At 38.2% G+C, this 25,925-nt stretch overlaps 2 protein-coding genes across 2 annotated transcripts in view; one reads left to right on the top strand and one right to left on the bottom strand.

Annotated features, from left to right (window-relative positions):
• rad51d (RAD51 paralog D) overlaps window positions 1–7,726 on the top strand; it is an 18,778-nt gene extending 11,052 nt beyond the window's left edge. Inside the window, exons 7-11 of the mRNA XM_080040727.1 lie at window positions 782–872; window positions 2,497–2,567; window positions 3,814–3,999; window positions 5,216–5,349; window positions 7,608–7,726. Coding sequence (XP_079896853.1) covers window positions 782–872; window positions 2,497–2,567; window positions 3,814–3,999; window positions 5,216–5,314 — 447 coding nt within the window. The 3' untranslated portion in view covers window positions 5,315–5,349; window positions 7,608–7,726. The remainder of the gene's footprint in view (window positions 1–781; window positions 873–2,496; window positions 2,568–3,813; window positions 4,000–5,215; window positions 5,350–7,607) is intronic.
• lig3 (ligase III, DNA, ATP-dependent) lies at window positions 6,776–25,925 on the bottom strand. Its single transcript, XM_080040726.1, has 21 exons — window positions 25,832–25,925; window positions 24,190–24,743; window positions 23,426–23,554; window positions 22,747–22,971; window positions 22,220–22,371; window positions 21,066–21,232; window positions 19,529–19,606; window positions 19,234–19,402; window positions 16,708–16,863; window positions 14,725–14,856; window positions 14,415–14,494; window positions 13,919–14,006; window positions 13,638–13,715; window positions 13,354–13,477; window positions 12,900–13,042; window positions 12,553–12,627; window positions 11,708–11,854; window positions 9,649–9,814; window positions 8,415–8,509; window positions 8,232–8,312; window positions 6,776–7,828 (listed from the first exon to the last, which is right to left on the bottom strand). Exons 2-21 carry the CDS (start codon window positions 24,713–24,715, stop codon window positions 7,601–7,603), a joined length of 3,039 nt encoding a protein of 1,012 aa, XP_079896852.1. The 5' UTR covers window positions 24,716–24,743; window positions 25,832–25,925; the 3' UTR covers window positions 6,776–7,600.

Here is a 25,925-nt window from a genome sequence, read left to right as displayed (position 1 = left end):
CCTGCATACATTTTGTTTATTTTAAATTAATATTTTTATGGAAAATCCATGTGTCCTTCTTAAATAGCTTCTAATTCATCAGACCCAGTGTCTCCAAATTATTTGTTCACACAAAATTCCTCATATTTAGCCTCTTAATTGTCCTCTCAAAGTGCACCAGATTCATGCATTTCACTTTAAAAAGGTGAAAAAAAATCTCCCGGGGGGGCATACCCCCGGACCCCCCCAAGAAGGGTCTGGTTCTCCACTGGCTACTATTCTCCTCCAGCAGGACATTGGAGGCACTAGCAAAAAAACACTGGGTGTGTGAATGACATTTAACTAGTCAATAATTTGGGCAAGTCTGTCTGCCTATCTTTCTCACTCCGATGCACACTCAGTCAGTATTATCCATGCTTAAAGGAAGCAGGATTAAAACACTGGATTAAGATGTTAAAATGTATTAAATGTGTTTAAAAACGCACACATTTTTTTAGAATGTTTCAAAAACATGTTTAGATTTGTAAAATAATAATAATTTTTTTTTTGGGGGGGGGGGCTCCGCTGAAATTTGTTCTCTGAGGGGGGGCTCACTCTCTCACACTTTGAAAACCCCTGATCTAGAATATATGAAAGTTCAACTTTTTTAAATTAAATGACAGAAAAATATGTAACTTTTCATTTATATTAATATTTTTTTAGATGCACCTGTATTAAGAATCTTGTTGTACCCAGGGAACTTCTGAGGAGGACGGATCACATTTTCAACCATATTTTTGTTGTTGTCACATTTTGGTATTAGACGTCCGTTGGCAGCGGCTCGGTGAAGGCAGTGATCCTGGACTCTGTTTCGGCTGTTATCTCTCCTCTCCTGGGGACCAAACAGAATGAAGGTGATATATCTCTCTAGCCCTAACCCTTACTTCTTTAAAAAAAAAAAAATCTTTTAAACTTTTTAATATCTTCAGCTTTTTATCAAATGATGTCAAAATTATCCATATAGGGTTTCATTCACGTTACTGAAATTTACCCCACCTATTAGCATCAGCCCTACAACTATACCCACCAAAGGATTTGATTCTGGGATAAACGGAAATTGTTTTTAAGGGAGGGTGCTTTTCACAGCAAGCAATTGAATTCCATTCATTTAGCTTAGGGTTAGGGTTAGGGTCGCTATCTCCCACATGGAAAGTCGTGCGTCCATGAAATTTACCCCACCTATTAGCGTCAGCCCTACAACTATAGAGTTTAAATACAGGAAACATAATTTAATTTCATTAGATAACTTTGAATTTAGAGAAGGTTGATGAAGTAGTTGGATTATAGGTGAATTCGCAAGGTCACAAGAATGATATTTAAAAAATGGAAGTCCTTTTCAGCACATTTGGCCACTGATTGTGCCTCGGCAGTTACTTACATTACTCCATGATTTATTCACATTATGTCTCCTATGCGAACCTTAGGAGGGGGAGCCACCACTCCTGTTTTCATGCCCATAATGAAAATATATTCCCCTGAAGTCAGCCAAACATTCAAATCCAACATTTCCTCACACTGTGCCACCTGAATGAGTTATGGCAGACCGGGGCAGTGACTGGCAGTCTGTGGGACCGTTGGATCAGAATGTTGGTTTCACCTTGGCCAGACACATTTTATCGCTCCGGGCTGTTGGTGTGCACATCTCACGTTACAAAAACACCTTGAAAATGAAACCCGATTCCAGACAACAGGTTAAAATTTCCATTTTGATTTTGCCAGTCTGGCTCGAGTGGAGAACACAATGTGTCTGCATCAGATTGTGAGTCAGGGTGAAACAGATAAAAAAGAAAGACTTAGAAAAAGGAAGACATTTTTTTTGGAAAATCCTTCAGATGTCTTTGTAACAAAATGCGGTTTGGTTACCTTTTGCAAAGTGTTCATATTGCATTATTCCCTGTTGGCATTAAACAGTAAAATATGTTGATTACTTGTATATTAATTGCAAAACAATATACACCTTTAAGATTGGTGCAAAGTATTTAATGTAAACAAATACTTTGTAGTAAGGTATAGGGACAGGCTACGATTCTTTTTTGTTGCTTTGAGAATTATGCTAACCGCAGCATGCTAACGTGCTCATGATTAATTTCAATGGAAACTTTGTGATGTTTAGCAATTAGCAGATAATCTTAACCACATTTAACACCCTGGTACAACCTAAATATTTGCTTATCACTACTTAGCACATAGTACAGCTGAGCTCACTAGTTTAGCAGGTATTTGATCTCAAAATAAAGTATCGGACAAAGTGTGTAAGAATTTGACATGAGCAAAAGACACTCAAAAATTGTATAGATTTGGGTTAAAGGCAAAAATGGCCCATAAAATGATCTAAAAAGAATCAAATATAAAGGCTATGTGATCCAACAATAAACGCTGCACAGTTCCTACCCTTTAATTTGCTTAGAAAGTCGCATCAAAAGACATTGAAAGTATTCTCAACACGAACCAACCTCTATAAAACTTGCTGTCCTCCAGGCATGTCCTTGATGATCCAAGTGGCAGGAGTTCTTAAGACGATGGCAAAAGACTTCAACGTTGCTGCTTTGGTAAGGATGACACACACACACACACAGGCCTTGACGTCTTCCACTCTGAATGCGAGATGCGTTCACTGTCTTGTCTAAACTCTCGACAACCCCTTTCACGCTTCCTCTTGTCATTGCTCTGAAACCTGAAGTGAAAACGAAACTTTTTTTATTTCACCTTCATTAAAGGCAGCAATTCTGGAGCATGCTTGTTGTCAAAATACTTTTTTTTTTTACAAAATCTGTGAATATCTCCTCACGATCCGATACGTGTCTGTAATCTGTGTGTTGAAACGAAAATCCAGTGTTGGTACACAGCCTATGCTCTGTAAATGGGCATTTTGCTAGCTACGGTGGGCACTCTTAGTTTACATACCAGTTTACAGAGCCTAGGCTGTGTATTATCGCCATATTGTTTTATTAGCGCACGCAGTATGGACAGGTAGCAGATCGTGGGGAGATATTCACTGCTTCTGGAAAAAAATTGATTTTGACATCAAGCGTTCTCCAGAATCGCTGTCTCCACCTTTTTAAGCATAGAAAAGAAAATCGAGACAAACACAAAAGCTTACTAATTTCTGACAAGCCAACGTGTAAAACAAAGAATCTTTTGTTAGTTTCAGGTGTATGACTGTAGGTTATAATTATGTAAAGTAAGAACTAATCATATTAAAAAGCATAGACCAAAGAAAATTTGCCTTCACCTCATCAACGAGTTATTTGAAGTAAGATAAAGATAATTTGATGGGCCTTTTGATGGTCCCCTTTGATTAAAAGTGGAACAATCTAGCTGTCCCACTTTATTTTCTTCTCTTCTAAAGCGCACACTAACTCTGGCAGGCTGTACTAAACCATAAAGAATAAAGAAATGCTGTGATAACCCCCTTAAAGGTCATCTAATATGAAAAAAAAAATTACTTTTTTATGCTTTTCATCATGGGTACCCGTGTTTCTCGATATTTCCCAAAGTATCAGAAAAAAATCAACCCTCTTTCTTTTTCTTCACCTTTACCTTTCTGAAAACCTTTGTTCAAAAACCCCTGTCAGATTTCTCTCCCGGGGCATTATTGAGAAATGATTGTCTGTAGAATGCCGTGATTGACCAATCAGAACACAGTATTTATCAGTGACGTTTAATAAAAAAAAAGGTTTCTATGGACATCATGAAAAAATTGTTCTACTAGAAACCCAAATTACAATTTTGAACTTCAAAATGAGCACTGTATGTTACCTTTTAATCAAAACCTTATTGTGTCTGGTCTTGCAGGTTACAAACCACGTCTCTAGAAGCAGTACTGGAGAGGTGCAGCCGGGCCTGGGAGCGTCATGGAGTCACATCCCTAGAACTAGAATCCTTCTGGAACGTTCTGTAGAGCATTACACTGGTGTCACCTCGGCAACTGTCAGCCCCTCCACTCTGCGCTCGGCAACGCTCATCAAGTCTTCCAGACAGGTAGCACCAACAGCATTGACTTCCACATCATGTAGCTCAGTATTGATTCTGTCAAAGGGGGTTCGCTTGAGAGGCCCACTGTCAAAACGTTCTTGTTACAGAGAGACGCTGTTTGTTGCGCTTGTTCTTTTACAGGTCTTTTTAAACAGCTCTGCTTTGAAAATAAACGTTTTTTTTCTTTTCTTATTTCAATAGAATTGGCTTGAGGCAAGATTTTTTTTCAAATGTTTTTGTTGTGATTCACAAACACAGGCTGTGATATACAAGTGTTATTCTGCTGATGTAAGATCAAGGGCGCTTAGCTGTTCACCCAAAATGTTGGCATCACGTATGGACACTCGTCTATCTACAAGACTTGACGAATTGCAGAACCATGAAAGAGAACTCAAGTCGAGTTTGACCGTGTTAAAACTTTAAACTCTTTTGGTTGGACTTTGTAGTAAAGTAAATATTTGTTTGGAGACATGTTGCAGACCATGATGTAATAACTGCTCTGGAATAGTCCATATAAGTTTCTTCAAGAAATGAATTCCTTTCGTCTCGCAAAAAGTTACTTTCAAAAGTTTTTGAATCCTTTGCAGTTATCTATGCAGGCTTTGTTTAGCTACAGCTGTGGTGTTGCTTTTAAGAAAACTGTTTTACTACTACAGCCCCGAAATACAATGTTACATAACAGCTCTAATATGGGTTTGACAGAAACACAATTTTCCACTACACCTTCTATTATTATGCCTATATAAATGTAGCATCTAAAATACAACTAACATTTATACAACTACAGTGCCAGGGGTCTTAAAAAAAGCTTACCGTCATTTATTTAAAATGTCAAGGTACCAGCTAGTGTCTGTTTTGAGAAAGGAAAGGCAAATATCTACCGTAGAAGCTTTTGCATTTGGCAAACACATTAGTGAACTTTGACTTTTGAGAAATTGCTGTTACTGCCGAAAACTTCTCTAGTCTTTTAACTTTTTTTTCCCTCTTCTCATAAATAACTCTCCTCCGCACAGCACAGGCATTAATTATACATTCTCTGTGTTTTTGAGTTATGAAAAGCTCCTTCGGATGAAACAAAAGACGCGCGTTGACAAAGCCCATTCAGAATGAACATAGCCCCTAAATGAATGTTTTATATTGCAGCCCCAGTTGTGTGTGTGTGTGTGTGTGTTTTTATTTTTTTAAGTAAATCAACACTGTCATCTGCTCTACTTGTTCTCAGCCCTGTCACATCAAAGCAGAGTTGGACTTGCAGTGGTGGAGTCGCTCTAAAGCAGCCGAATCCTCTGGGAAACGAAAACGGGAGGAGACAGATTCATAATGAGAGCAAAATGTTATCGACCGCCCCATCAAAAGGTATATGAATAGTTCTCAAAATTTATATTTTTTTTTAGTTTTTACAACTTTTTGGCGTTTTGTGACTTTCTTGGGTTTTTTAAGTTTTAAATGTCTCTAAGAAATGTCTGATGTCACTCAGCCCTATGCAATGATGGCTGAACTTAAAGGTGCAGTCAGAGTTTACGGAGAACGTTTTTTTGTCAAAATAATACGTGAATATCTCCTCACGATCCGCTTCATGTCCGTACAGTGTGTGCGCTGAAAAAATATCTGGTGTTAATACACAGCCTAAACTCTGTAAACTGCTATGTAAAAAAAAAAAAAGGGGGCCCACCATTGCTAGCAACATGCCCCATTTACTGAGTCTTGGCTGTATATCAACACTGGACAGATAATGAGTGGAAATTCACCGATTTTGACAAAAAGCGTTCTAAATAATAGCGGACTCCACTTACACCAAAACACCTCTTGGTATAATCAGTAGTTTCTTGGGTTGTGACTTTCATCAGAATATTGTGTAATAATAATAGCTTCAAAATTGGTCCATGACATTGGCATTATAGTCCCTTTTGAGGTGTTATTTTGTATGTGATGCAAGAGGCAAGAAAGTCCGTGTGTGTGTGTGTGTGTGTGTGTGTGTGTGTGTGTGTGTGTGTGTGTGTGTGTGTGTGTGTGTGTGTGTGTGTGTGTGTGTGTGTGTGTGATCTTTCAGGCCTTCCAGGGGAGACACAGCAGGTTGGTGTAGATTTTGCTCCCCTAGGTGGTTCATTCTTTCAAACATTTAATTAAGCCACCTCATAGCCTGGAGTTTCCCACGGATAGAAAGGCAAATGTGTATTATTCCTGAAAGCTAAGTAAAAGCTTCTCAGCGGATTGTGCAAAAAGTCTCATGCGGGGTGCCCACAGATCCTCAAAAGGCATTTAATAAGTTAATCTAAAAATAAGGCCTTAGGTAAATGTTTTTAAAAATATATTTCTAAAGTTGCTTAGACTTTGGTAGGAGGATTTTATTATTTTCTTTTTCTGACGTATTAATCTCAAAATAATTGGTATGATCTACTTTTTTATTAAATCTTTTCAAATGGCTCTGGGTGATTTAAGTGACATTTTAGTTTTGTATTTCGATTATGCTCAATACAACAAAAAGTCACAAACGACCTTGCTAATTTCCTGTGTTTTTGCGACCAAGTAGAAAATGTAACTTTCACTCGACACTCGACTAAAGTCATATTTTAGAATTTGGCCTTATCTAACTTGCCTTGAATTGTGGGAAACCTGGTTCCATGGTTTAGAATCGCAGTGAGGGGTTGAAGAAGAAGAAACAAATTAATGTTCGGCCAACAGAAATCCCTTTCCATCATGTCTGTAATAGCTCCACTTCCACTACAAATTGGTGCAACACTCCCAGCAACATTTGTAGGAAATAAAAACAATTAAAATGACGTAACCAAGACACTTTTATTATCGTTATCAGTTTTGGCTGTTCATGAGTTGGGTTTTAATACCTCAAAACATTTTTCACACAGGCAATAAACACAACACACTATCCTAATAAAACCCCTTCATTTTTTTTTGCATAATTATTTTCAAGTCTGTGCTGTGGTGTGTAACATGATTTCTTTGTCAAATGCTTTTCATGATTAACATTCTTGGTCTCCAACTACATTTCTTATCGAAATTGTCTTACAAAATCTACGTATACAGCTTACTTCCATTTACTCAGACACACCTCACTTAATCAAAAATGTCATCGGGGAACAAGCTATGACTACCCCATGTATTCACAATCTTCAAATTACCCAAAAAGAAAACTATAGTGTAAGTTTAAATAAAATGACCTGAGAGCAGTGTGTAGTTGTAGAGAGTAGGCCTACTGTGTCTGGTGTCACAGTAATCTCCTGGTTTAAAAAAGTGTGTGTCTAAACCATGTTCATATGGATTTAGAGTTAAAGGTGCACTATGGTTCAGAGGTAGGGGATTTTTTTTTACAATTGCAAAGCTTGCAGTTAGTTTAGTTTAAAAAAAAGACTTACTCACACTTACATGTTATTCTTAGTATTGAATAATCATATCATCAAAACAAGGCATCTAGAACCAAACTGTGTTCCAGAAATCTACTTTTCCCGTAAGGAAAGTTAGTTAAATCAGATGAGAGAATTTACCTCAGATACTGTCCACTTCTCTGACACACCCAAAGTTACATAGTGCACCTTTAAGTTTCACAGATATGCAGTAGTACTCTATGGACCGGTGTATAATAATAATATTGTCAACAGGGCGGTACCACGCGCCTCTTGCGGATACATTCCCAGATCCAGCTGGGAGAGACTTTGTGGGCGTGGCCTTCTGGTTCAGCCATGGTGTGTGTTGCCGTGGCGACGTCGTAGTCGGCGACAATGTCTCCGTCGTACGCTACGAAATAGCGCCGCAGTTTGTCAAAGTCCTGCACTGACATGGGCAGGAAAAGCTTCACGCCGCTGAAGATGTCCAGCAATGTCTGTACGAGAAAATACAAATATGGTCCAGTGTTACTGACATTAAAATACAATATGAGTGTTTTTTAAACTCATGACCTGTTCAAGTCATGTGGCCTTCACCTTTTACAAATGTATATATCAGAGTATGTTCCTTGTATTAAATGCAAAACTGTGTTGTATGATGTGGCTTTGATTGTGGTTTTACGAGACTTTTGGTTTCAAAATTGTATTATTGTAAAACTGAAAATCAAGCAACTTTTAACGTTAAATCAGTTGACTGAATGAGATTCTTGTTTTTAGCTACATGTTAGCTTTTATCCTTTGTACAGTTTGATAAGGCACTGTGGTCTTTGGATCAACACTGGTCGTTGTACATTTCTTTGCTTATAGTTCAAATATAAGAGAGACCTCAGATCAACCAACCTTGTCATTCCTGGGCTCCAGCAGCTGAGACGTGGCCTTTGTTTTGCTTTGTCCGTTGCTCTCAACTTTTTCACTCTTCACCTGGAAAGGAAACAACAGTTCATCAGCATCACTACATTTATCATGGTAACATAGTGTGTGCATAACATACTGTATTAGCAAATTGATAAATACACACACTACCTTCTTGGCACTGGGTGCGTCATAGCCAGGAGTGCGAGGCTCAGATTTGACCGCCTTTGGTTTGGGTGGAGCCGCCATTACTTTGGATGGAGTGCCTGTGAAGTGTGAGTGTTTGCATCAGAATGGTATCAATAATTTTGCCCATTTTTCTTTTTTTTTGCTGTACTGGTCAAATTCAAAGCAATACAAACCATTTTTCACTATAAAAAGAATACCATGCATTCAGACATATTAAGCTGAAACTAGCTTTTAAAAGGGCATGTCAATATTGGGAAATCTTGACATTGGCTTTTATTTATTGTAAGTGAGAGCAAAAATGCATTGGCACAACTTATCCAGAAGCTTTATGTCTCCAATTGAATACTAATGAATATACAGAAACTGGGATGGTGTGTTTTGAATTTGAATGTTCTTTATCAGTCATCGGCAGAGCTGTCAACACAAATTGAGCAAATGTCTGTGCTGTTTGTAAATTGGCTCTTTGGAATACGCCTAGACTGCAAAAACACTTAAGCATTCAAATGTATTTCTAATATGAGCGTAGAGCTGAACTGATTAGTCAGTTTATCAATTTACACAACATTAAACAGAAACAAATTAAGTTAATTTATTTATGTTTCAAGCTAAAATGACAAATATTTTATGATTTTCTTCCATAAATATCTTTGGGTTTTAAACATTCAAACACTTTGAAAATGTCATCCAAAACATTGAGAAAATGAATCAGCAAAAACTAATAGAAAATAATTGCATGTTGTAGCCCCGGTTTTAACACTAAAAGTAAACCCTCTGTCCATTTACAGGCGCAGTGTATAATAAATAAGTATTTTGTCTAGTGGGGAAAGTTCTCCCTTGCTAACCCCTCCCTTTCGAATGATTACTGAAGCTAAAGTCACCTTCAAGGATACTTATAAACATTATATTCCCTTTACACACTCTCAGCACCTTTAAATATTTCAAAAACAAACATCAAACTGTTGCAGAAGTTAGTACGTCATGGCCACACCTTTCATTCCACTTCAGTTGTTTTATTTATCTTTTATTTTTGTAGTATTTTTATGTGTTTTTGTTATATTCTTTATTTTGATTTTACCACGCCCTTAAATATAGGTTCGGGTAGAGGAGGTGGAAAATGTTCTTGTTTGTTGACTGCCTTGGTGCCCTGTCGCGCTATAAATAAAGTATATATATATATACAAAAAACATTGCATAAGTTGTTGTATGGTGAACTTACTGGTTCTCTTGGCTGGGGCCTTGCTTGCTGGAGCTTTGCCCCGGGCGGAGGCCTTTGGGGCGGGTGAGTTCCCCCCGCTGTCCCCTCCTGACGAGCCCTTGTCCTCGCTGGACGGCCCCGCTTCTACTTTGAAATCACAGTTCTCCTTGGAGATGCGGAACAGCTCCTAAACGCAGGCAATTAAACACAGACACACACACAGACACACACACAGACAGACACACACACACACAGACACACACAGGCGTTCAGAAAACAGATTGAACGGTTGGTGTCACCATAGATTGAAGACCTACCGGTGTTCTAATCGGCCAACATTTCAACTCGTTTGTCAATGTTGGAAGCGTCTGCAATGTCAACTGAACTAACTGCAAATTTGGCTGCACGTCCTCAAACATTTAAATCATACATAACTCATGTTTTCCCATGGGAGCTTTCTTTAACAGCCAGCTTAATTATTTCACTCTTTTCCTTCAACTTTTAAACCTACCTTTCATCATATAGTCCAATGGGAAATGCACGTAATTAGCGCCAAACAATCCCAGGACATATTACAGGGGGTATTAAGCTTCAAAAGAGTAACTGATTTTCTAGGACAGCTATTGCCTAATAGTCAGAAGCTGTTAATTGCCTTTAGTTACATTTCCTACAACTATCTAACCTTAAAAGGATGTACAAAGTTTGATTTTCTCCACACAACTAATTTTTCCTGCACTGAGAACCAACTATTCATGATTACCACTATCAGACTATGGCATGTGTACTCAAGGGTGTAGGTTTCGCTTCAACATTGGGGGGACACATTATAAGGGGGGAGTCAGACTTTCCTTTTGGGAGATAGCAAGCCTAGCCCAACCATTACCCTACAGAAAATGAATGGAATTCAATGTAAATCGCCCCAAAATGGACTGGCTTGCTGTGAAAAGCACCCCATCTCAAAATTGGTTTCTCTTCACCCGAGAATCAAATCCTTTGGTGGGTATATTTGCATGAGTGATGTTAATAAGTGGAGTAAGTTGCATGAGCGACAGACCTTCCTTGTTGGAGATAGCAACCCTAGCTCAACCCTAATCCTACAGAAAATTAATGGAATTCAATGCAAATAGCCCAAAAATGGACTAGCTTGCTGTGAAAAGCACCCCCTCTCAGAGTTTCATGAGTGTCAGACCTTCCTTGTGGGAGATAGCAACCCTAGCTCAACCCTAATTCCATTCATTTTCTGTAGGGTTAGGGTTGGGCTAGGGTTGCTATCTCCCACAAGGAAAGTCTGACGCTCATGAAACTTACTCCACTTATTAACATCAGTCATGCAAATATACCCACCAAAGGATTTGATTCTCAGATGAAGAGACATCGATTTTGAGAGGGGGTGCTCTTCAAAGCAAGCCAGTCTTGGGCTGTCATTTTCTGTAGGATTAGGGTTGGGCTAGGGTTGCTATCTCCCTCAACGAAAGTCTGACGCTCATGAAACTTACTCCACTTAGTAACATCTGTCATGCAAATATACCCACCAAAGGATTTGATTCTCGGATGAAGAAAAATCAATTTTGAGAGGGGGTTGTTTTTCAAAATTGATTGGGCTTAACAATTTACATTCAGCCAGCTACACTCTCTGCACTGCACGAGGCTGACTAGCCGTCTGCAACTAGAGGCAGAGGAGAGCCGAACGTCTGCTAGTTTAAGATGGTACGGTCCACTGTAGGGGTGTTTGAAATGATTGGGAAATGTGTATTAACAATTAGGAGGGATATATAAGTGTTTCAACCACCTGAACTGTAATTTTTACCTATTTTGGGGAGAATAGGATGTCTTCCTTACTTTTTGAAGGGGACAAATGTATCTCTTCTAAGTATTGGGGTGGCGTAGTGGATAGAGCGTGTACCATATTGGCTCCGGCCCTTGTTGCAGTGGTCGCGGGTTCAAATCCGACCCGTGGACCTTTACTGCAGGTCATCACACCTCTCTCTCTCTGTCTGTCTCCCCATTTCAACTCTGTACTATCTAATAAAGCTTGAACATGCTAAAAATAAATCTTTAAAAAAAAATGGTGATATCCTACTTTAAGCTGGTGCAGATTGGTGGCCGTCTTCCAGTCCTTGTCGTCACGGACACGCGTCATACGTGGAAAGCGGATGGAGATTCCGTCGGCCGTGTGCATCTCTGATTTGGAAAACTCTGCGCCTGTGATCTCCCACACCGGAGCTTTCTGCAACATGAGGGGAAAAGGCCTTGACTTGACTTGGGTTCAAATCCGATCCGTGGACTAAAGGTCGGATCTGCATGTCATCCCCCCTCTCTCTTTGTCTCTCCATTTCAACTCTGTACTGCCTAATAAAAGCTTTAAAATGCCAAAAAAAAAATATATAAAACAAAAAGGGAGTAGTGTGTGTACAAACATCAGATTAAACTTTTACAGACTTTTTAATCTGAGATACCTCCTTTTTTTTCATATGAATGTTGGCTTAATAATATTGAATTTTTAAACTTGATTCTTTGATTTGGAATGTTGTCAACATTGAAAAACAAGGGTGAAAATGAGTGATCGAAAATTTGAAGAGTCAATTAATATTCAGTCAGTGCTAGAAATTCAATGGCTGTTTAATTTCAAAATCCTATGGAACACATTTCCTTCCATATGTGTGCAAGGAAATGTGTGTTATCTCTGTGGTTTGTTGCTAGACTATTTTCAGTAAAAAGTCAGGTTGTAAAGAAATCCCAGCTGTGCAGCATGGATGATGATTATCTCGATAAATTTTAGGGTAGTTTGTGCATTTGACATACGCAGGGAGCTGTCTTTAACTCCTCGCTACATTGAAATGTCTGCAGTGTGTAGATATATCACAGTGCTGCGTATGAACGGCTCCACTGGGAAATTCAAATGTGATGAACAGAGAGAAACCTCACCTGGGGATCACGAATAATGAAATCTGGATAATAGTTCTTGATGATTTTCATCCAGCCGGGGATTTTGCTTGGCTCCTAAACAAAAGACAGAAACGCGTGCACACACACACACACACACACACACACACACACACACACACACACACACACACACACACACACACACACACACACACACACACACACACACACACACACACACACACACACACACACACACACACACACACACACACACACACACACACACACACACACACACACACACACACACACACTATTAATTTATTGATTGTATTACAGCATCTAAATATTCCAGTCATGCCTGTGAGTGGATCTTGTCTGACCTTGCTGATTTTGATGACATCCAGTTCTTTCTGTAGCCGTGCCAACATGGCGTCATCGTAGCCCCCGGAACACTTGGTGACTGTGCACCATTTCTTAGAGTCGGGATCATAACAGCCCATTAGGAAGCTGGACATGATGCCCCCTAGTGGAGACAACAACACATATGGGAACATTTAGAAAGGTGAAGACTCAGCAGATTCACAGAAAACACACATTAAGTATCAATACTTTTATATCTTGAACCCTATTTTCAAATTGGTCGCCCTGCTCATTCGTAAAAAAGTGAATAAAAAATGAACACCTACAATAAAACTGTCTGTTAATTTGGATTTTCCCTGAGTTACATTACTAATCTTATAGTGATTGACTAAGCACTAAAGAAGCATAGAATAAAGGCCCTAAAACTATCAGAAGTGAATTACATGAATGTACAGCAGTTAGGGCTTTACAAACCATTTGAGCCTTTTCCATAGAAGGCTCCTAGGACCACCAGGTCAGCTGTGTCGGCCATCGCTCCCTCGTTCAAATAATCCTTCTTCACCTTCAACCAGTGGCGCTTCCCTGGTTCATAAATGCCCTAAAACATGCACATACAGAGCTGGATAAGCATCACATTTAAGCTACATATGTACTGTATGATTGATGTAGCTAATTATAAACTTAATGATACATATAATACATTATGTCATTCATTTTAATTTCATTTAGAGATTAAAAATGAAATAAAAAGTAATTACCTTAACGTCTTTAAGCACCAGGCCTTCAAGTCCTTCTCTGATGACACGAGTAATCATTTCAGCCAGATCTCCTGCCCTCTGTGTACAACACACACACACACACACACACACACACACACACACACACACACACACACACACACACACACACACACACACACACACACACACACACACACACACACACACACACACACACACACACACACACACAGAGGGTATCATGAGATACTGTAGATGAACACAATCAGCGTAAAGCCAAGTTGTGAGTTATTACTTACAGTGACGTGTTTCATCTCAGAGAAGAGGATCCTGTTGGGAACTTCCACCATGTTGTCCACCAGGAACTTCCTGCGTTCATGCAGAGGCCTGGAGAACAGGAGGAAAAATGTATGACAGCTCTCTGTGCTACTGTAGAAACATGGCGTCGTGCCCTGCTCCTATGCACGAATAAAAACCCATTCTAAAAGGTATGAACAATTCCAATACATTCTACACACTCTACCTTTAAATCTCTTTAAATAACCCTTAAAAGTATTAATCAGACATATGAAAACTATTAGTGAAAGTACAGAAATAAAACTGCAATTAATAATTGAAATCTTAAATAAAACCAGAAACCAACATAAAGATGGGGATGGGAAATATTTTAGTGCCGAGGCGTTTGTTGAGGTTTAGATTAACTTTGTTTAAAACGTACATGCTTGCATCATTCCCATCGCGAAAGACCCAAACACGTTTTAATTCATTACAAGTAATAAAACGACATCCACTCACCTCTCCATGAGACTCACGCCGTTGAAGTAGATACAGTCGAAAACAAAGAGGCAAACTTTGGCATCTGAAAAGGCTTGTTTCTAAAAGGGGGAAAGGGAGAGAGAGCGAGAGAGAGAGAGAGGGAGGGAGGGAGGGAGAGAAAAAAAGAGAGAGAGAGGAATATGTTTATCTCTGAGTTATTTTAATCTTATTCATTTTGCACAAATACATAAATGAAATAAATAAATGAAGGAAAGTATAACAACAATGACTAAAAAAACAATAAATAGGTAAAAATAATGGTGCAGATAGTGTGTGTTGTTGTTCAGACCTTGTGTACGCCCAGCGTGCCAAAGGGAAGAGGTTTGCTGGTGTTTGTGTCTATGAGCAGAACTTCAGCGTCCAGGATCATACTGTTTCCTCCGGGGAAGGCCTGGGGGATGTACTCTTTGAAATGTGCCACCTGCAGAATATATATGAACACACAGGGATCAGGCACTGGGTAGAAATAACAGGCATTTTAAACTTTTACAGCAAAGCTTAACCAATGTTGTGTATGCTTAAGGAAAAACAACGATCGATTTTTTTTCTGTTAGAGGTAGAAACACAGAATTTGCTGTGGAAAATCTCAAGAGATTTGGCTGCACATGACACAATTAAGAGTTTTTTTATTTCTTCAAAAAATAAATAAATATAGGCTATATTAAATAATTATTTGACTTGCTAAATATCACATTTACAATGGATTAAGGCACAAATACTTGGATATAGCTCCTTGTAGTCTTGCGATACAGCCATTTTAGTATCAAACAAATCTTAGTTGTTAGTCACAAGAGGTTACTCATTGTATCATTCTTAACAGAAACACCAGTGGAAATACAGGTTGCTATGTTCACATGTTCAAAAAAACTTTATGAACTTAACGACCAAATAGACTCAAGCATGATTAAATATTTTCCAATGCGCATTCAGATAAAAACAAGGAGAAATGTGGCTATGTGCATTACTTTCCATGGATTTTCTATGGGGGTTTATTATGTGTACTATGGCTGTATTCTCATTAACACATGGTAAACAATAGGCTTGACACTATGTAAATTAATTTAAAATAATAGGGTCCATTATTGTCAACCTAAGGTAGATAAAAAAAAGTTGAAAAATTTAAATGAAGTTACAAACATTACAAATGCATTTGGTCCTCATCATTTGAGCTTTTTTAACCCACAACCCACCTTCATCATACTTAAAAAAAAACACATTAAGAAACTTGGAATATTGTAATTACCATTCCCACCCACACACACTTAACACACCATTAACATACATTGCCTAATTACAGTGGCTGAGGGTCCATTAGCAGCTATGTGGCTAATGGGTGTCACAGGCAGGGTAAAACACCCGGCCATACTATGAGATATATACATGTTGATGTAATGCAGGTTGTTAAATAGTTCATCAGAAGTTGAGAAAGTGTTTCTCCAGGTATCGTTATCAATAATGTGTTAAGTAGAAGTAGGAGCTTGGTTAATGTGTTGATTAAAAAAGCCACCAGGAGAGTGTTAACAAAGATTAGTATTTATCATTTGCATTATTTATCCGTTTTCTCCATTGTATTAAAATGGTTAATGGGATCTTATACAGTAGTATTTATGGGAAAATGTATGTATGTATATGTGTGGATGATTGTATAATTAACATTTTCATGAATATGCAATTGGAAGTCAGTACATGATTCTTAATTATTGAGTGTGGCAGAGGGGTAGTATATACTTCTTACTACTCCTTTTCGGACATGTTGAATTGGTAAGATAGTCAGTTGGTTTATTGATCTATTTGGTTCATTTACTATGTTTGGTTTTATTTGTTCATGAGATTTTTTTTTTATCTTTCTTATTTCTATTATTTCATTATTTTCCTCATATATTCAAGATATAAAACCTAAGCTGAATGTAAAGGAAGTAGGTTAATTATGTTTTCCCTTGTGTCTTACTGCCTGGGGTTTTCGATTTAGTTTACTTGAGTTCAAGGCTGTTATAAGGTCTACTTATATATTGTGTGCGCAGCAGCAGCATCTAGTGGTTTGAAAAGGCAAATGGACATGATGTGGAGCTGTTTATTTATCGATGTGTGTGTGTGTGTGTGTGTGTGTGTGTGTGTGTCTGTGTGTGTGTGTGTGTGTGTGTGTGTGTGTGTGTGTGTGCCTGTGTGAGTGTGTCTGCCTGTGTGAGTGAGTGAGTGAGTGAGTGACTACATGTGTGCGTGAGTGAGAGAGTGTGTGTGAGTGTGTGTATATGTACTGTCTGATAACACTGACTTTGTGTGGCAGCACGGGCTTGAGGCTGCGGCTGAAGTAGTTGAAGTGTTCTCCGTTCTTGTGGACCTGAACACGTTCTCCGTCGTACTTGATCTCAGAGAACATTCCATTGGGACATTTCTTCATGGCGTACTCCACAGATTTACACGCCTCGGCCTGAAATCACATGAAAACAATCATTTAACCCATCTGTCATTATACTGTATGTCATTCCATTCAAAAAGTGATCTCTGGTTGCAAATGTGAGTATCTCTATTGCAAATTCAACTTTAAAGGGAATATATTCCCTTTAAAGTTTTGATATTTCCAAAACAGTCTAATTTTGTGGCAATTGTTCCAATGACATGCAACAGCAAACGAGACCATCAGTTGGCGTAGTAAAAACACTACTGCTTCAGTCCAAAGGGGGTGCAAGAATTAACAAAAGCTGAAAGTTCCACGGAGCACCTTTAATATAGAGGTAATTAGGATAAAAAATGGCCATTGGTGGAGATAACTTAGTGTCATTGTTCACCTGAAACTTCATTTATTTCCCTCTTTTCAAAGCTCACCACCTAAATAACACTTGGTTTCAATGAACATTTACAAGCTTTTTTTTCAAGATAATTTTTTGGCATTTTCAAGCTTTATTCGATAGTATGGAGAGAGACCGAGTTGAAATGGGGAGACAGAGAGAGGGGGGTGACATGCAGTAAATGTCTACCCACCACGCCACCGGAGCGCCCCCATGTAAAAGCTTCTTTTGACTCAGGTCCATGTCTGACATCTTATCCTAATGTGTCTAGCGGGTGTAACAGTCGATTAAGCTTTGAGACGTTAAAACTGAAGGCTTGAGCCTGTATGAAGTGAAGAAAAATGTTCATTTTAAAAACTGAAATGTGATGTGTAGCTGCAATGAATTTCAATTTACTTTAATACTGAGCAATTAATAGTCTGCTGTGTAATGTGCAATTTAATGGTCTGTAAGTTCTGGGGAAGACACATTTCAAATCATCCTGAATTAATATTTGCATTAACAAAGATAAATATGGGAGAGTCAGGCCTTTAGAGAGAGGGGAGAGTTATCTGTAAAGGCCAGCTGTAGACTGTTTGGTTGGTTAGTGGAGCCATCAGTTGGAAAACAGCTAGAAAATCATATTCTGGTGGAGTTTTGCACTAAATGTGAAGAGAACTAGGGATCTCATAGGCCAGTCACAGTTAAGGCTGGGCAATGAAATGCATTTGAATCATCGTAATTATAATTTTGACTTCCAACAATTATGAAAAAAAAAAATGTAAGATAATGTTTTTAAAGTAAGGTCAAGCCTTGGAGCTGGGTCGTGTTTCTATTTTACAGTTTAACTATTTTTAAATTCAAGGATATATATACACTGTTAAAAAGACAGATTTTCCTATATATTTCAAATTAAGTTACTAAATACTTGATGTTTCAAAGCCAACGTGAATATATTGTTAAATAATTGCGATCTTAATATTAATCAAAATATCCTGATTTTTGCCATAATGGAGCAGCCCTAGTCACAGGCTAAAAGTTAAATAGAGACATTCAGTTAGAGAGGAGAGACTGTCTGTGAAAACGCACTAGCTCTGTTTACTAAACGCCTGGCCAACTCAACATTACCAAAACAGAATAAACTGAAAGTTGGAATTGGAAAAAATACATTTATTTTATCTAAATCTTTTTTCCCCTACAGATAACAGAATAGAAATGTCCTCCAGGCTTTTAATGTTAACACTTATATAAGGAGGTTAAACGGTCCCTTTGGTTTTAGGACAAAGACATCCAGTTCAATTAATTCAACCATTCAGAAAGTCTTATCTTATTTCAAACCTATTTTCATTGGGGAAAGCAGAAAGGTATTAAGGCAACAATTATGGTGTTTTGTCGGAAATCTTTTTCTAATTTAGTGGCTTTATTTTCCCAGATAACCCACATCTCTCACCTTGCCCTGAAGAAGAAAATCCATTATTATAGTAATTGCCCAGTGCTGGATACATAATGTAGAATGAATTAGCAATTAAACGCGTGTGGCATGGGGGTCAGCAAGGTCAGATGTCCTCTATTCAGACAGTGTGCACCAAGGAGGCGAATTATTAAAACTGGCAGTCAAGTAATTCTGGAAATATTTGTCATTAAAATGAAATGTTAATAGCTGGGTTCTGGAGTCAAAAAAGGTTTGCTGTCAAGATTCACTACCTGTCCATACTGTGTGTGCACTGAAAACATTTATTATTTAAGATGTAGTAAATTCCAGTTTTAATACACAGCCCAGGCTCTGTAAACGGGCATGTAAACAAAGGGGACCCACCATAGCTAGCAACATGTCCGTTTACAGAGCCTAGGCTGTGTATTAAATTAACACTGGATTTTCTTCTAGCGCACACACAGTATGGACAGGTAGCGGATCGTGAAGAGATATTCACTGATTTTGACAATTAGTGATTGTGACAACAAGCATTCTCGCTGACTCCACCTTTAATAGAAAGATTAAGGAGGTTAGTGGTTAGTGGTTGTACTCTACTCACCAACATGGGCTGAACTGGTGTCATGAGTGAAGCCTCTATAGTGAGCAGTTTCCTGGGTCCTGAACCATTGGACGCATCCTGCTGATTCCTCAACACGCGTTCAATCACATCTCCCAGGTTACGCGAGGCTTTGAATGCATCGTAAGCGTTCGGATCCACGGCATCCAGGCTGCAACACAGGTGGAACATTTAAGAGGCGTTCAAGGTTGGTGTAAAAAAAATAAACTTTTTTTTTTTTTTTTTTAAAAAGCAATGTGTATATTATGTCCTAAGCAGTCGATACACAGACACTTACACGTGTTTAGCTCCAGCGTTCATCTTTAAGTCATGTTTAATAAGTCGAATGATGCATTTGAGGTCGTTACTGGTGCATCTAGGAGGGAAAGAGAAGACAGATTATCAGAAGGGTGAAAATTGTGAAGCAAATGTTGGAGCATTTAATGAAGCAGAAAAATAAGTGGTAATGACCAGAACATAATACTAGATAAGTACCATAATGAATATGTGGTAAATAAATGACTTGGTGGTAATGTAATTCACATTCACTTAGCTATAAAGAATGCTGTTTTAAGGCAACGTTGAGGACAAATGTGTAAACAATAAGTGTTTGACTTTTTGCCCTAACAAAGTCATATGACACCAGCCCAGTATAAAATATAGCTTGTGTCTATCAAGAGCTGGCATAATGCGATTTATGACAAACAAACACAGTCTCTCTTTTGCATCTGCTGCAGTGGAGGGTATAATGTCAAACCAAGATATGCAGTGTGTGTGTGTGTGTGTGTGTGTGTGTGTGTGTGTGTGTGTGTGTGTGTGGTGCGTGTGTCTTAGGCAGACAACCTAAAATAAATAAATAAACTCTCGATGGCTTTAACAATTCTTTTTAGGTAAAATGTTTGCTGTTTAAAAATCTATTCCCCATCACTGACATATCTAGCACCAAAATAAAGTGGTGATGACTGGGGTTAGAATTGATACATTAATTCATTAATATTAGTAGTATTAATACAGTGTTAAAGTGGATATCAAAAAAGAGTAGTCATTTATTGTGTTTTTCTTACGGTCAGCAAATCCCATGAAAAGACCAAAAGCAGCAGTGCTGTCAGACGAGACCTTTTTCCTCATACCGAACACATTCATTTTTAAAAGTGGCTCATAAATCTCTTGTTCCCTTTAACATAAAAAGGGCAAAGTCATTTCCTGAAGCAGCTGGACACTGAGGTGCTGAGGTGTTGGGGGACTATTTTTCAGCCTCAGATTTAGTGTGTGCACTTTGTGTTCCAGTGAGTATTTATGGCACCAGGACATATGCAATACAAACACACAAAACAAAATGTATTCCACAATAAAATGCAGCTCTGTGTGCTAGATAGCTGTATTCTTGAAATATTTTCTTCAATCCTTATTTGGTCTTTTGGTCATTGGATTGTTCTTATCGCTTTTATAAAGGCTGAAGAAGAGCGGTGGAGTCAGCGATTCTGTAACGCTTGTTGTCAAAATCACTTTTTGTCAAAATCAGTGAATGTCTCCTCACAATCCACTACCTTTTCGTACTGTGTTTTTGCTGAAAAAAAATCCAGTTTTAATACAAAGCCCAGGCTCTGTAAACGGGCATGTTGCTATCTACAGTGTTTACATAGCCATACAACTGTTTACAGAGCCTAGGCTGTGTATCAACATCAGATTTTTTTTTGTTTTTGCGGTTGCGGAACGTTAGGAGATATTCACTGATTTTGAAAAATTCTCCAGAATTGCTGAATGCACCTTTAAACTGTTTTATATAAAGCAGGTCTGCAGTACTCTATGAAAATGTTGTTGATGGTTTTTATTACTTTTTAGCGATAGCCTCCAGCTCGGTAACCTGTTCATCCTCCTTGGTCAGCTGAGCGAGGCGGGTCAGGGACACGTCTACTTCCTGGATGGTCAGGAGGCTCTTAGCCGACGCCGGGAATGATTTACTATCATCAAAGAACATCCTCACCGTCTCAGACACATCGCCCTAAAAAAGAACAGAAAAAGATTAGCATTGTTATTATTTATTTATTTTCATATACTGTATGTATTTTTTTTAACGCATAGGGTGGTTGCTAGGATGTAAGGTGTGTATATGTCTGTGTGTGTATGTAAGGACATATACTGATATGTGTGTGTGTGTAGAGCTATAGTTATGAATGTAAATTGTACACACTGTTTACATCACACACAAGAAAAAATAAATTGGGTCAAAAAAGAGAGTGATTAAAATTGCTCAATAAACAAAGTTGATAAAAATAAAGACAGACACAGCATTTTATAAGTGTCGCTTTTCACAATGAATTCCGCTGTCATCATTTTACAAGACACGATGTCAGGAGACTATAATTGGCCCAGATTAAAATCCCCTGAGAAATGTTATTTTCAGTCTATGAATTACAATAAACCTGCTTTGAATAATCGCTGGCAAGAAGGTTTCAAGTTAAAACAAAAAGTGATTCAGCATTGTGCGGTTTGAATATAGATCTTTTTTTAAACCCTACACCGCCAACCCAAGTGGGAACATTTTATATTTATTTGTATTAAATATTTCCTGTTATCTTTGATTGAAAGGTCCAGTTTACTTTACTTTCCATTATAATATTTGGGAGATGACATAGGCATAAACATGTGGTGACCACATATAACAAATACACAGCATCAACATTCCTCCATCCTCATCACACAAAAAAAAAGCCTACTGTAGATATGACAATAAAACAAAAGCATTTAGCTTAACTGAAGCAGTAGACATAGACTAGAAATGGGAGAGGGGGGAAAAAAATACGCAAAAAATGCATTATTAAACCACAGACTAACAGTACTGACAAACCAACATTTTGATTAAGGCAGCCAAACTTTTTGAAGAATTACATTGGAATATAAATAGAATCCTATCTCACCACCTCTCCACTAGACATATGAACATTGGTAAAGCATAAATAGTGAATAGTAAACAGTCCGGATGACAGACCTGTTCCAGATCCCGCACCATGTCGTCCTGGTTAGCTCTGAATATGCGGCTGAAGAGTTTTGCGATCTGTTTGTCGTTCAGGTTGTAAACACTTTTCACCACGCCGGGCAGAAGCAGCTTCACTGTGAGGTAAAGATCTCCATGGAACTTATCTGAGATGGAAGAGGAGAAGACAAACATTGAGTTGTAGAGATTCTATTCTGGCCTGAAGAGCATAGACACAAAATCAATCCAAAACACTGATTAAAGGTGGAGTCAGCAATTTCGGAGAACGCTTGTTGTTAAAATAGCTTTTTTTTCAAAATCAGTAAATATCTCCTCATGATTCCCTACCTGTCTGTACTGTGCGAAAATGAAAAAAAAAAAATTGGAGCACACAGTACAGACAGGTAGCACATTTGTTAGGAGATATTCACTGATTTTGACAAAAAGTGATTTTGAACAACAAGGATTGTCCAGAATCACTGACTCCATCTTTTAGCCCATGAACATACAATGAAACAAAAACCCTTGATTATCACACCCACCTCCGGCCGAGCCCTTTCTGAGGAACTTCTCAATGATCTGTGTCTTGGAATTATAGCTGCTGTTTTCTGCCACCATGGCACACAGCTTCCTGAACTCCCTGAAGAGACAGTCTTTGTGCTGGGGGTCACAGAGCTGTGTGGACAGGGCGCTGCCTTGGCTCGCTTTGGCCGGGGAAGAGGACGGGCCCGGGCTGCTGGAGCTACTCGAGCTACCCGCCTTCGTAGCTGAAAAACAATATATCGTGATGATTGGTGTCAAGTTCAATTTGTGCTCTATTATAGTATTTATGGTATCATTTGAAATGTTCTTTCGACTTTTTCACAATGAGAAAATCATCTACTTTTGCTGCCCGCCTTTGTAGCTGAAAAACAACAATACATCATTGCTCAAAAAAGGTTAATTTAGTCTAACTTGATAAATGAACGTGTATGTTCATGTAAACAGACATTCTTTTGTTTGTAAACATTTGAAACATGTCAAAGTACAAACAAAAGAATAGTGGTCTGTGTAGATGAACATACAAGTTAACAATAAATCATGATGATAGGTGTCAAGTTACATTTTTAGACGCCTCTATTATAGTATTTACGGTACCATTTAAAATGTTCTTTTGACTTTTTCACAATGAGAGAAATCATCTTCTTTTGTGTAATGCTCATAGACAATACATCATCTCACCGGTGAAGCCTGAGAACTTGCGTGGAGCGTTGAGAGACGGGTCGGGCGGAGGAGACATGAGCTGACCGCTGGTGTTCATCTTGCCCTGAACCTTCTTCTTTGGACTGGCGCTGGCTTTGGCCATCAGGGCTGCAACACAACACAACACAAGACCAATGGCTTCAGACCATATAGGGAACCTTTTGACATGACAGGCTATATAAATATTCAAGTTTTGGCTAAAACATAAGTATTAAATAAGTAATGTTGAGCGTGACCCTGTCAAACCTGAACTTGATTTGGTATTAAAATCCAATTCCAATAGTGAGTAGATTGCAACAATATCGGACCCATACCGATATCGGATTGTGCCCATCCCTTTTTAAAATAGTATATACAGTAGAGCTGCAACGATTAATTGATGAATCGACTATTTATTCGATTATTAAAATAATCGCCAACTATATTGATAATCGTTTTGAGTCATTTTTGAATAAAAAATGTCCAAATTCTCTGATTTCAGCTTCTCAAATGTGAATATTTTCTGGTTTCTTTAATCCTATTATGACAGTAAACTGAAATATCTGTGTGTTTTGGACATAATACATTTGAGGACGTCAACATGGGCTTTGGAAAATTTATCAACATTTTTCACCATTTTCTAACATTTTACGGACCAATACACTAATCGATTAATAATCGATTAATCGACAAATTAATCGATTATCAAAATAATCGTTAGTTGCAGCCCTAATATACAGTAATCATAATATTGACTGTCCCACCTGAAACGTGTTTATTAATGATCTCCTTGTCTTGGTCCTGCAGCTCCTCCCAGCCCTCCAGATCTGTGATGTCTTCAATCTTCTTGGTAGTTGCTCTCGCTCTCTCAAACTTTTCGAATATACACTTGACATGATACCACTCTTTCATCTCGCCTGCTGACTCGCTGAAGGGGTTCGGCACCACCTTCCCTATACGCACCACCTCCTTTGGAATCTTGTCTTTGCATTTCTTGCATCCTGCCGTGCCACGTTTGGCGTATTCCACGATAAACCGCTGTTCGGCCATGTCTGTTTCGTCCGAGAAATACTTATGTAGTGAAAGTGAAAACGGAAAATTGTTCTGTAGAAGTCTGTGTTTATGGAATACCGGGGAGAAATTATAACTTTGGCGAGGGAAAGTTAACACAGGAACAGTTGAAAATGCTCTGTAAACTTTCCAGATGTGCTGACACCTCACAGGGGTTCTGAGAGGTTGTAGTCCAACACACACAGTCTTTAGAGCTAGTAAGGTTAGCGGTTGCTGCATCCAGTTTTGATGGTGAGCAGGTTACGACCTAGAGAAAGCAGGAAAAAAATTGTTAAAAAGATTGTTATAAAGGTTGCTTTGACATTTCCAAACAATATTGGAACCGCCAGCCTGAGTAAAGCTGTATAACTATTACTTCCTTAAAAATAACTCACTTCTTACTTATTTATTTCCTTAATTTTTGCATTTATGACGTTGAACTTTGTGATATTTTACTGTAAAATTATATGTCGCTAAAGTTTAGTGGTCCCAAGAACAAAGGGCCAAAGTGATGTACCCATTCCAAAGACTTTAGGAAGAGTGGAGAGATGTATTGACAAATGTTAAAGTACTAAAAGTGACTGTAAATTTAGAGATTCACCATACCAACATTCACAAAGGCATGTCTCCACATGTTATCTCTATGAATAGGCTATGAATAATGAGCTACATTGAAAGACCATAAAATAGTCAGCACAAAGATAGTGCTATACAAAATACAAGTCATGTTAGTTTTTTTAAGCACTATTAATGAAGGATTTCAGTTTAATATGACAAAGTAGATAATAGTGTATTGATAGTGATGTGATTTCTCCAAATTAAACCATAACCAAATTAACACATTTTTAAAGATATTTTTCAACTAAAACCACCATTCATATGCAAGAAATCAGCTAGACACTGTATAAGTATGAAGGGTTAAAATACATAAGTGATTTACATGCACCATTTTCCATTACAAAATGTTTAACATAACGAAAAAGGGAGGTGAAGCTTCGGTTTAGCATAACGTTCAATTCCACTTCTCATATGCCTCCTTAATATTTTAACAATAATTTGGACTTCATCGCTAGCCCTGCCTGTACGCTTAATTAACAGTATATTACAATATATACACATACTCACATGTGTATATATTGTAAAACGTTAATATGTTTGGTGTAAAAGATGGACACGTGTATAAGTATCATGACACGAAGGCAATTGTTGGGCAGGCTAACTACATGATTAGCTTGTAGCCTTTACTCTATTTCACATACACACAGATACAAATAGCCTCGCCAGCCAACAGACTGCACGCTAAATATAAAAAAAAGTCGCCAATATTTAATACTATATCATATTGAGTCACCATACCTTGAAGAAGCTTGGCAAAATATGATAGCACGGTTTATATTTTCATTCCCTCTTCATTGTTGTTAGCCAACAGCTCACCAGTGTCAAGACGACG

Source organism: Ammodytes marinus (genome assembly GCF_949987685.1).
Source record: "Ammodytes marinus genome assembly, chromosome: 14".
NCBI classification, from domain to species: domain Eukaryota; kingdom Metazoa; phylum Chordata; class Actinopteri; order Uranoscopiformes; family Ammodytidae; genus Ammodytes; species Ammodytes marinus.
The sequence above is the reverse complement of the archived record's forward strand: the minus strand, read 5'-3'. Positions and strand labels throughout refer to the sequence as shown.

Bases quoted from the DNA above. Each gene is read 5' to 3' on its own strand.
- lig3 (XM_080040726.1), bottom strand. From the start codon at position 24,715: ATGCAGCAACCGCTAACCTTACTAGCTCTAAAGACTGTGTGTGTTGGA. The intron at 12,628-12,899 runs GTCAGACAAGAT...TCTTTTGTTTAG, and splicing joins ATGTCATCAAAATCAGCAAG to GAGCCAAGCAAAATCCCCGG. The intron at 8,313-8,414 runs GTAGTGTGTGTA...TTTCCTTTCCAG, and splicing joins ACGCACCCAGTGCCAAGAAG to GTGAAGAGTGAAAAAGTTGA.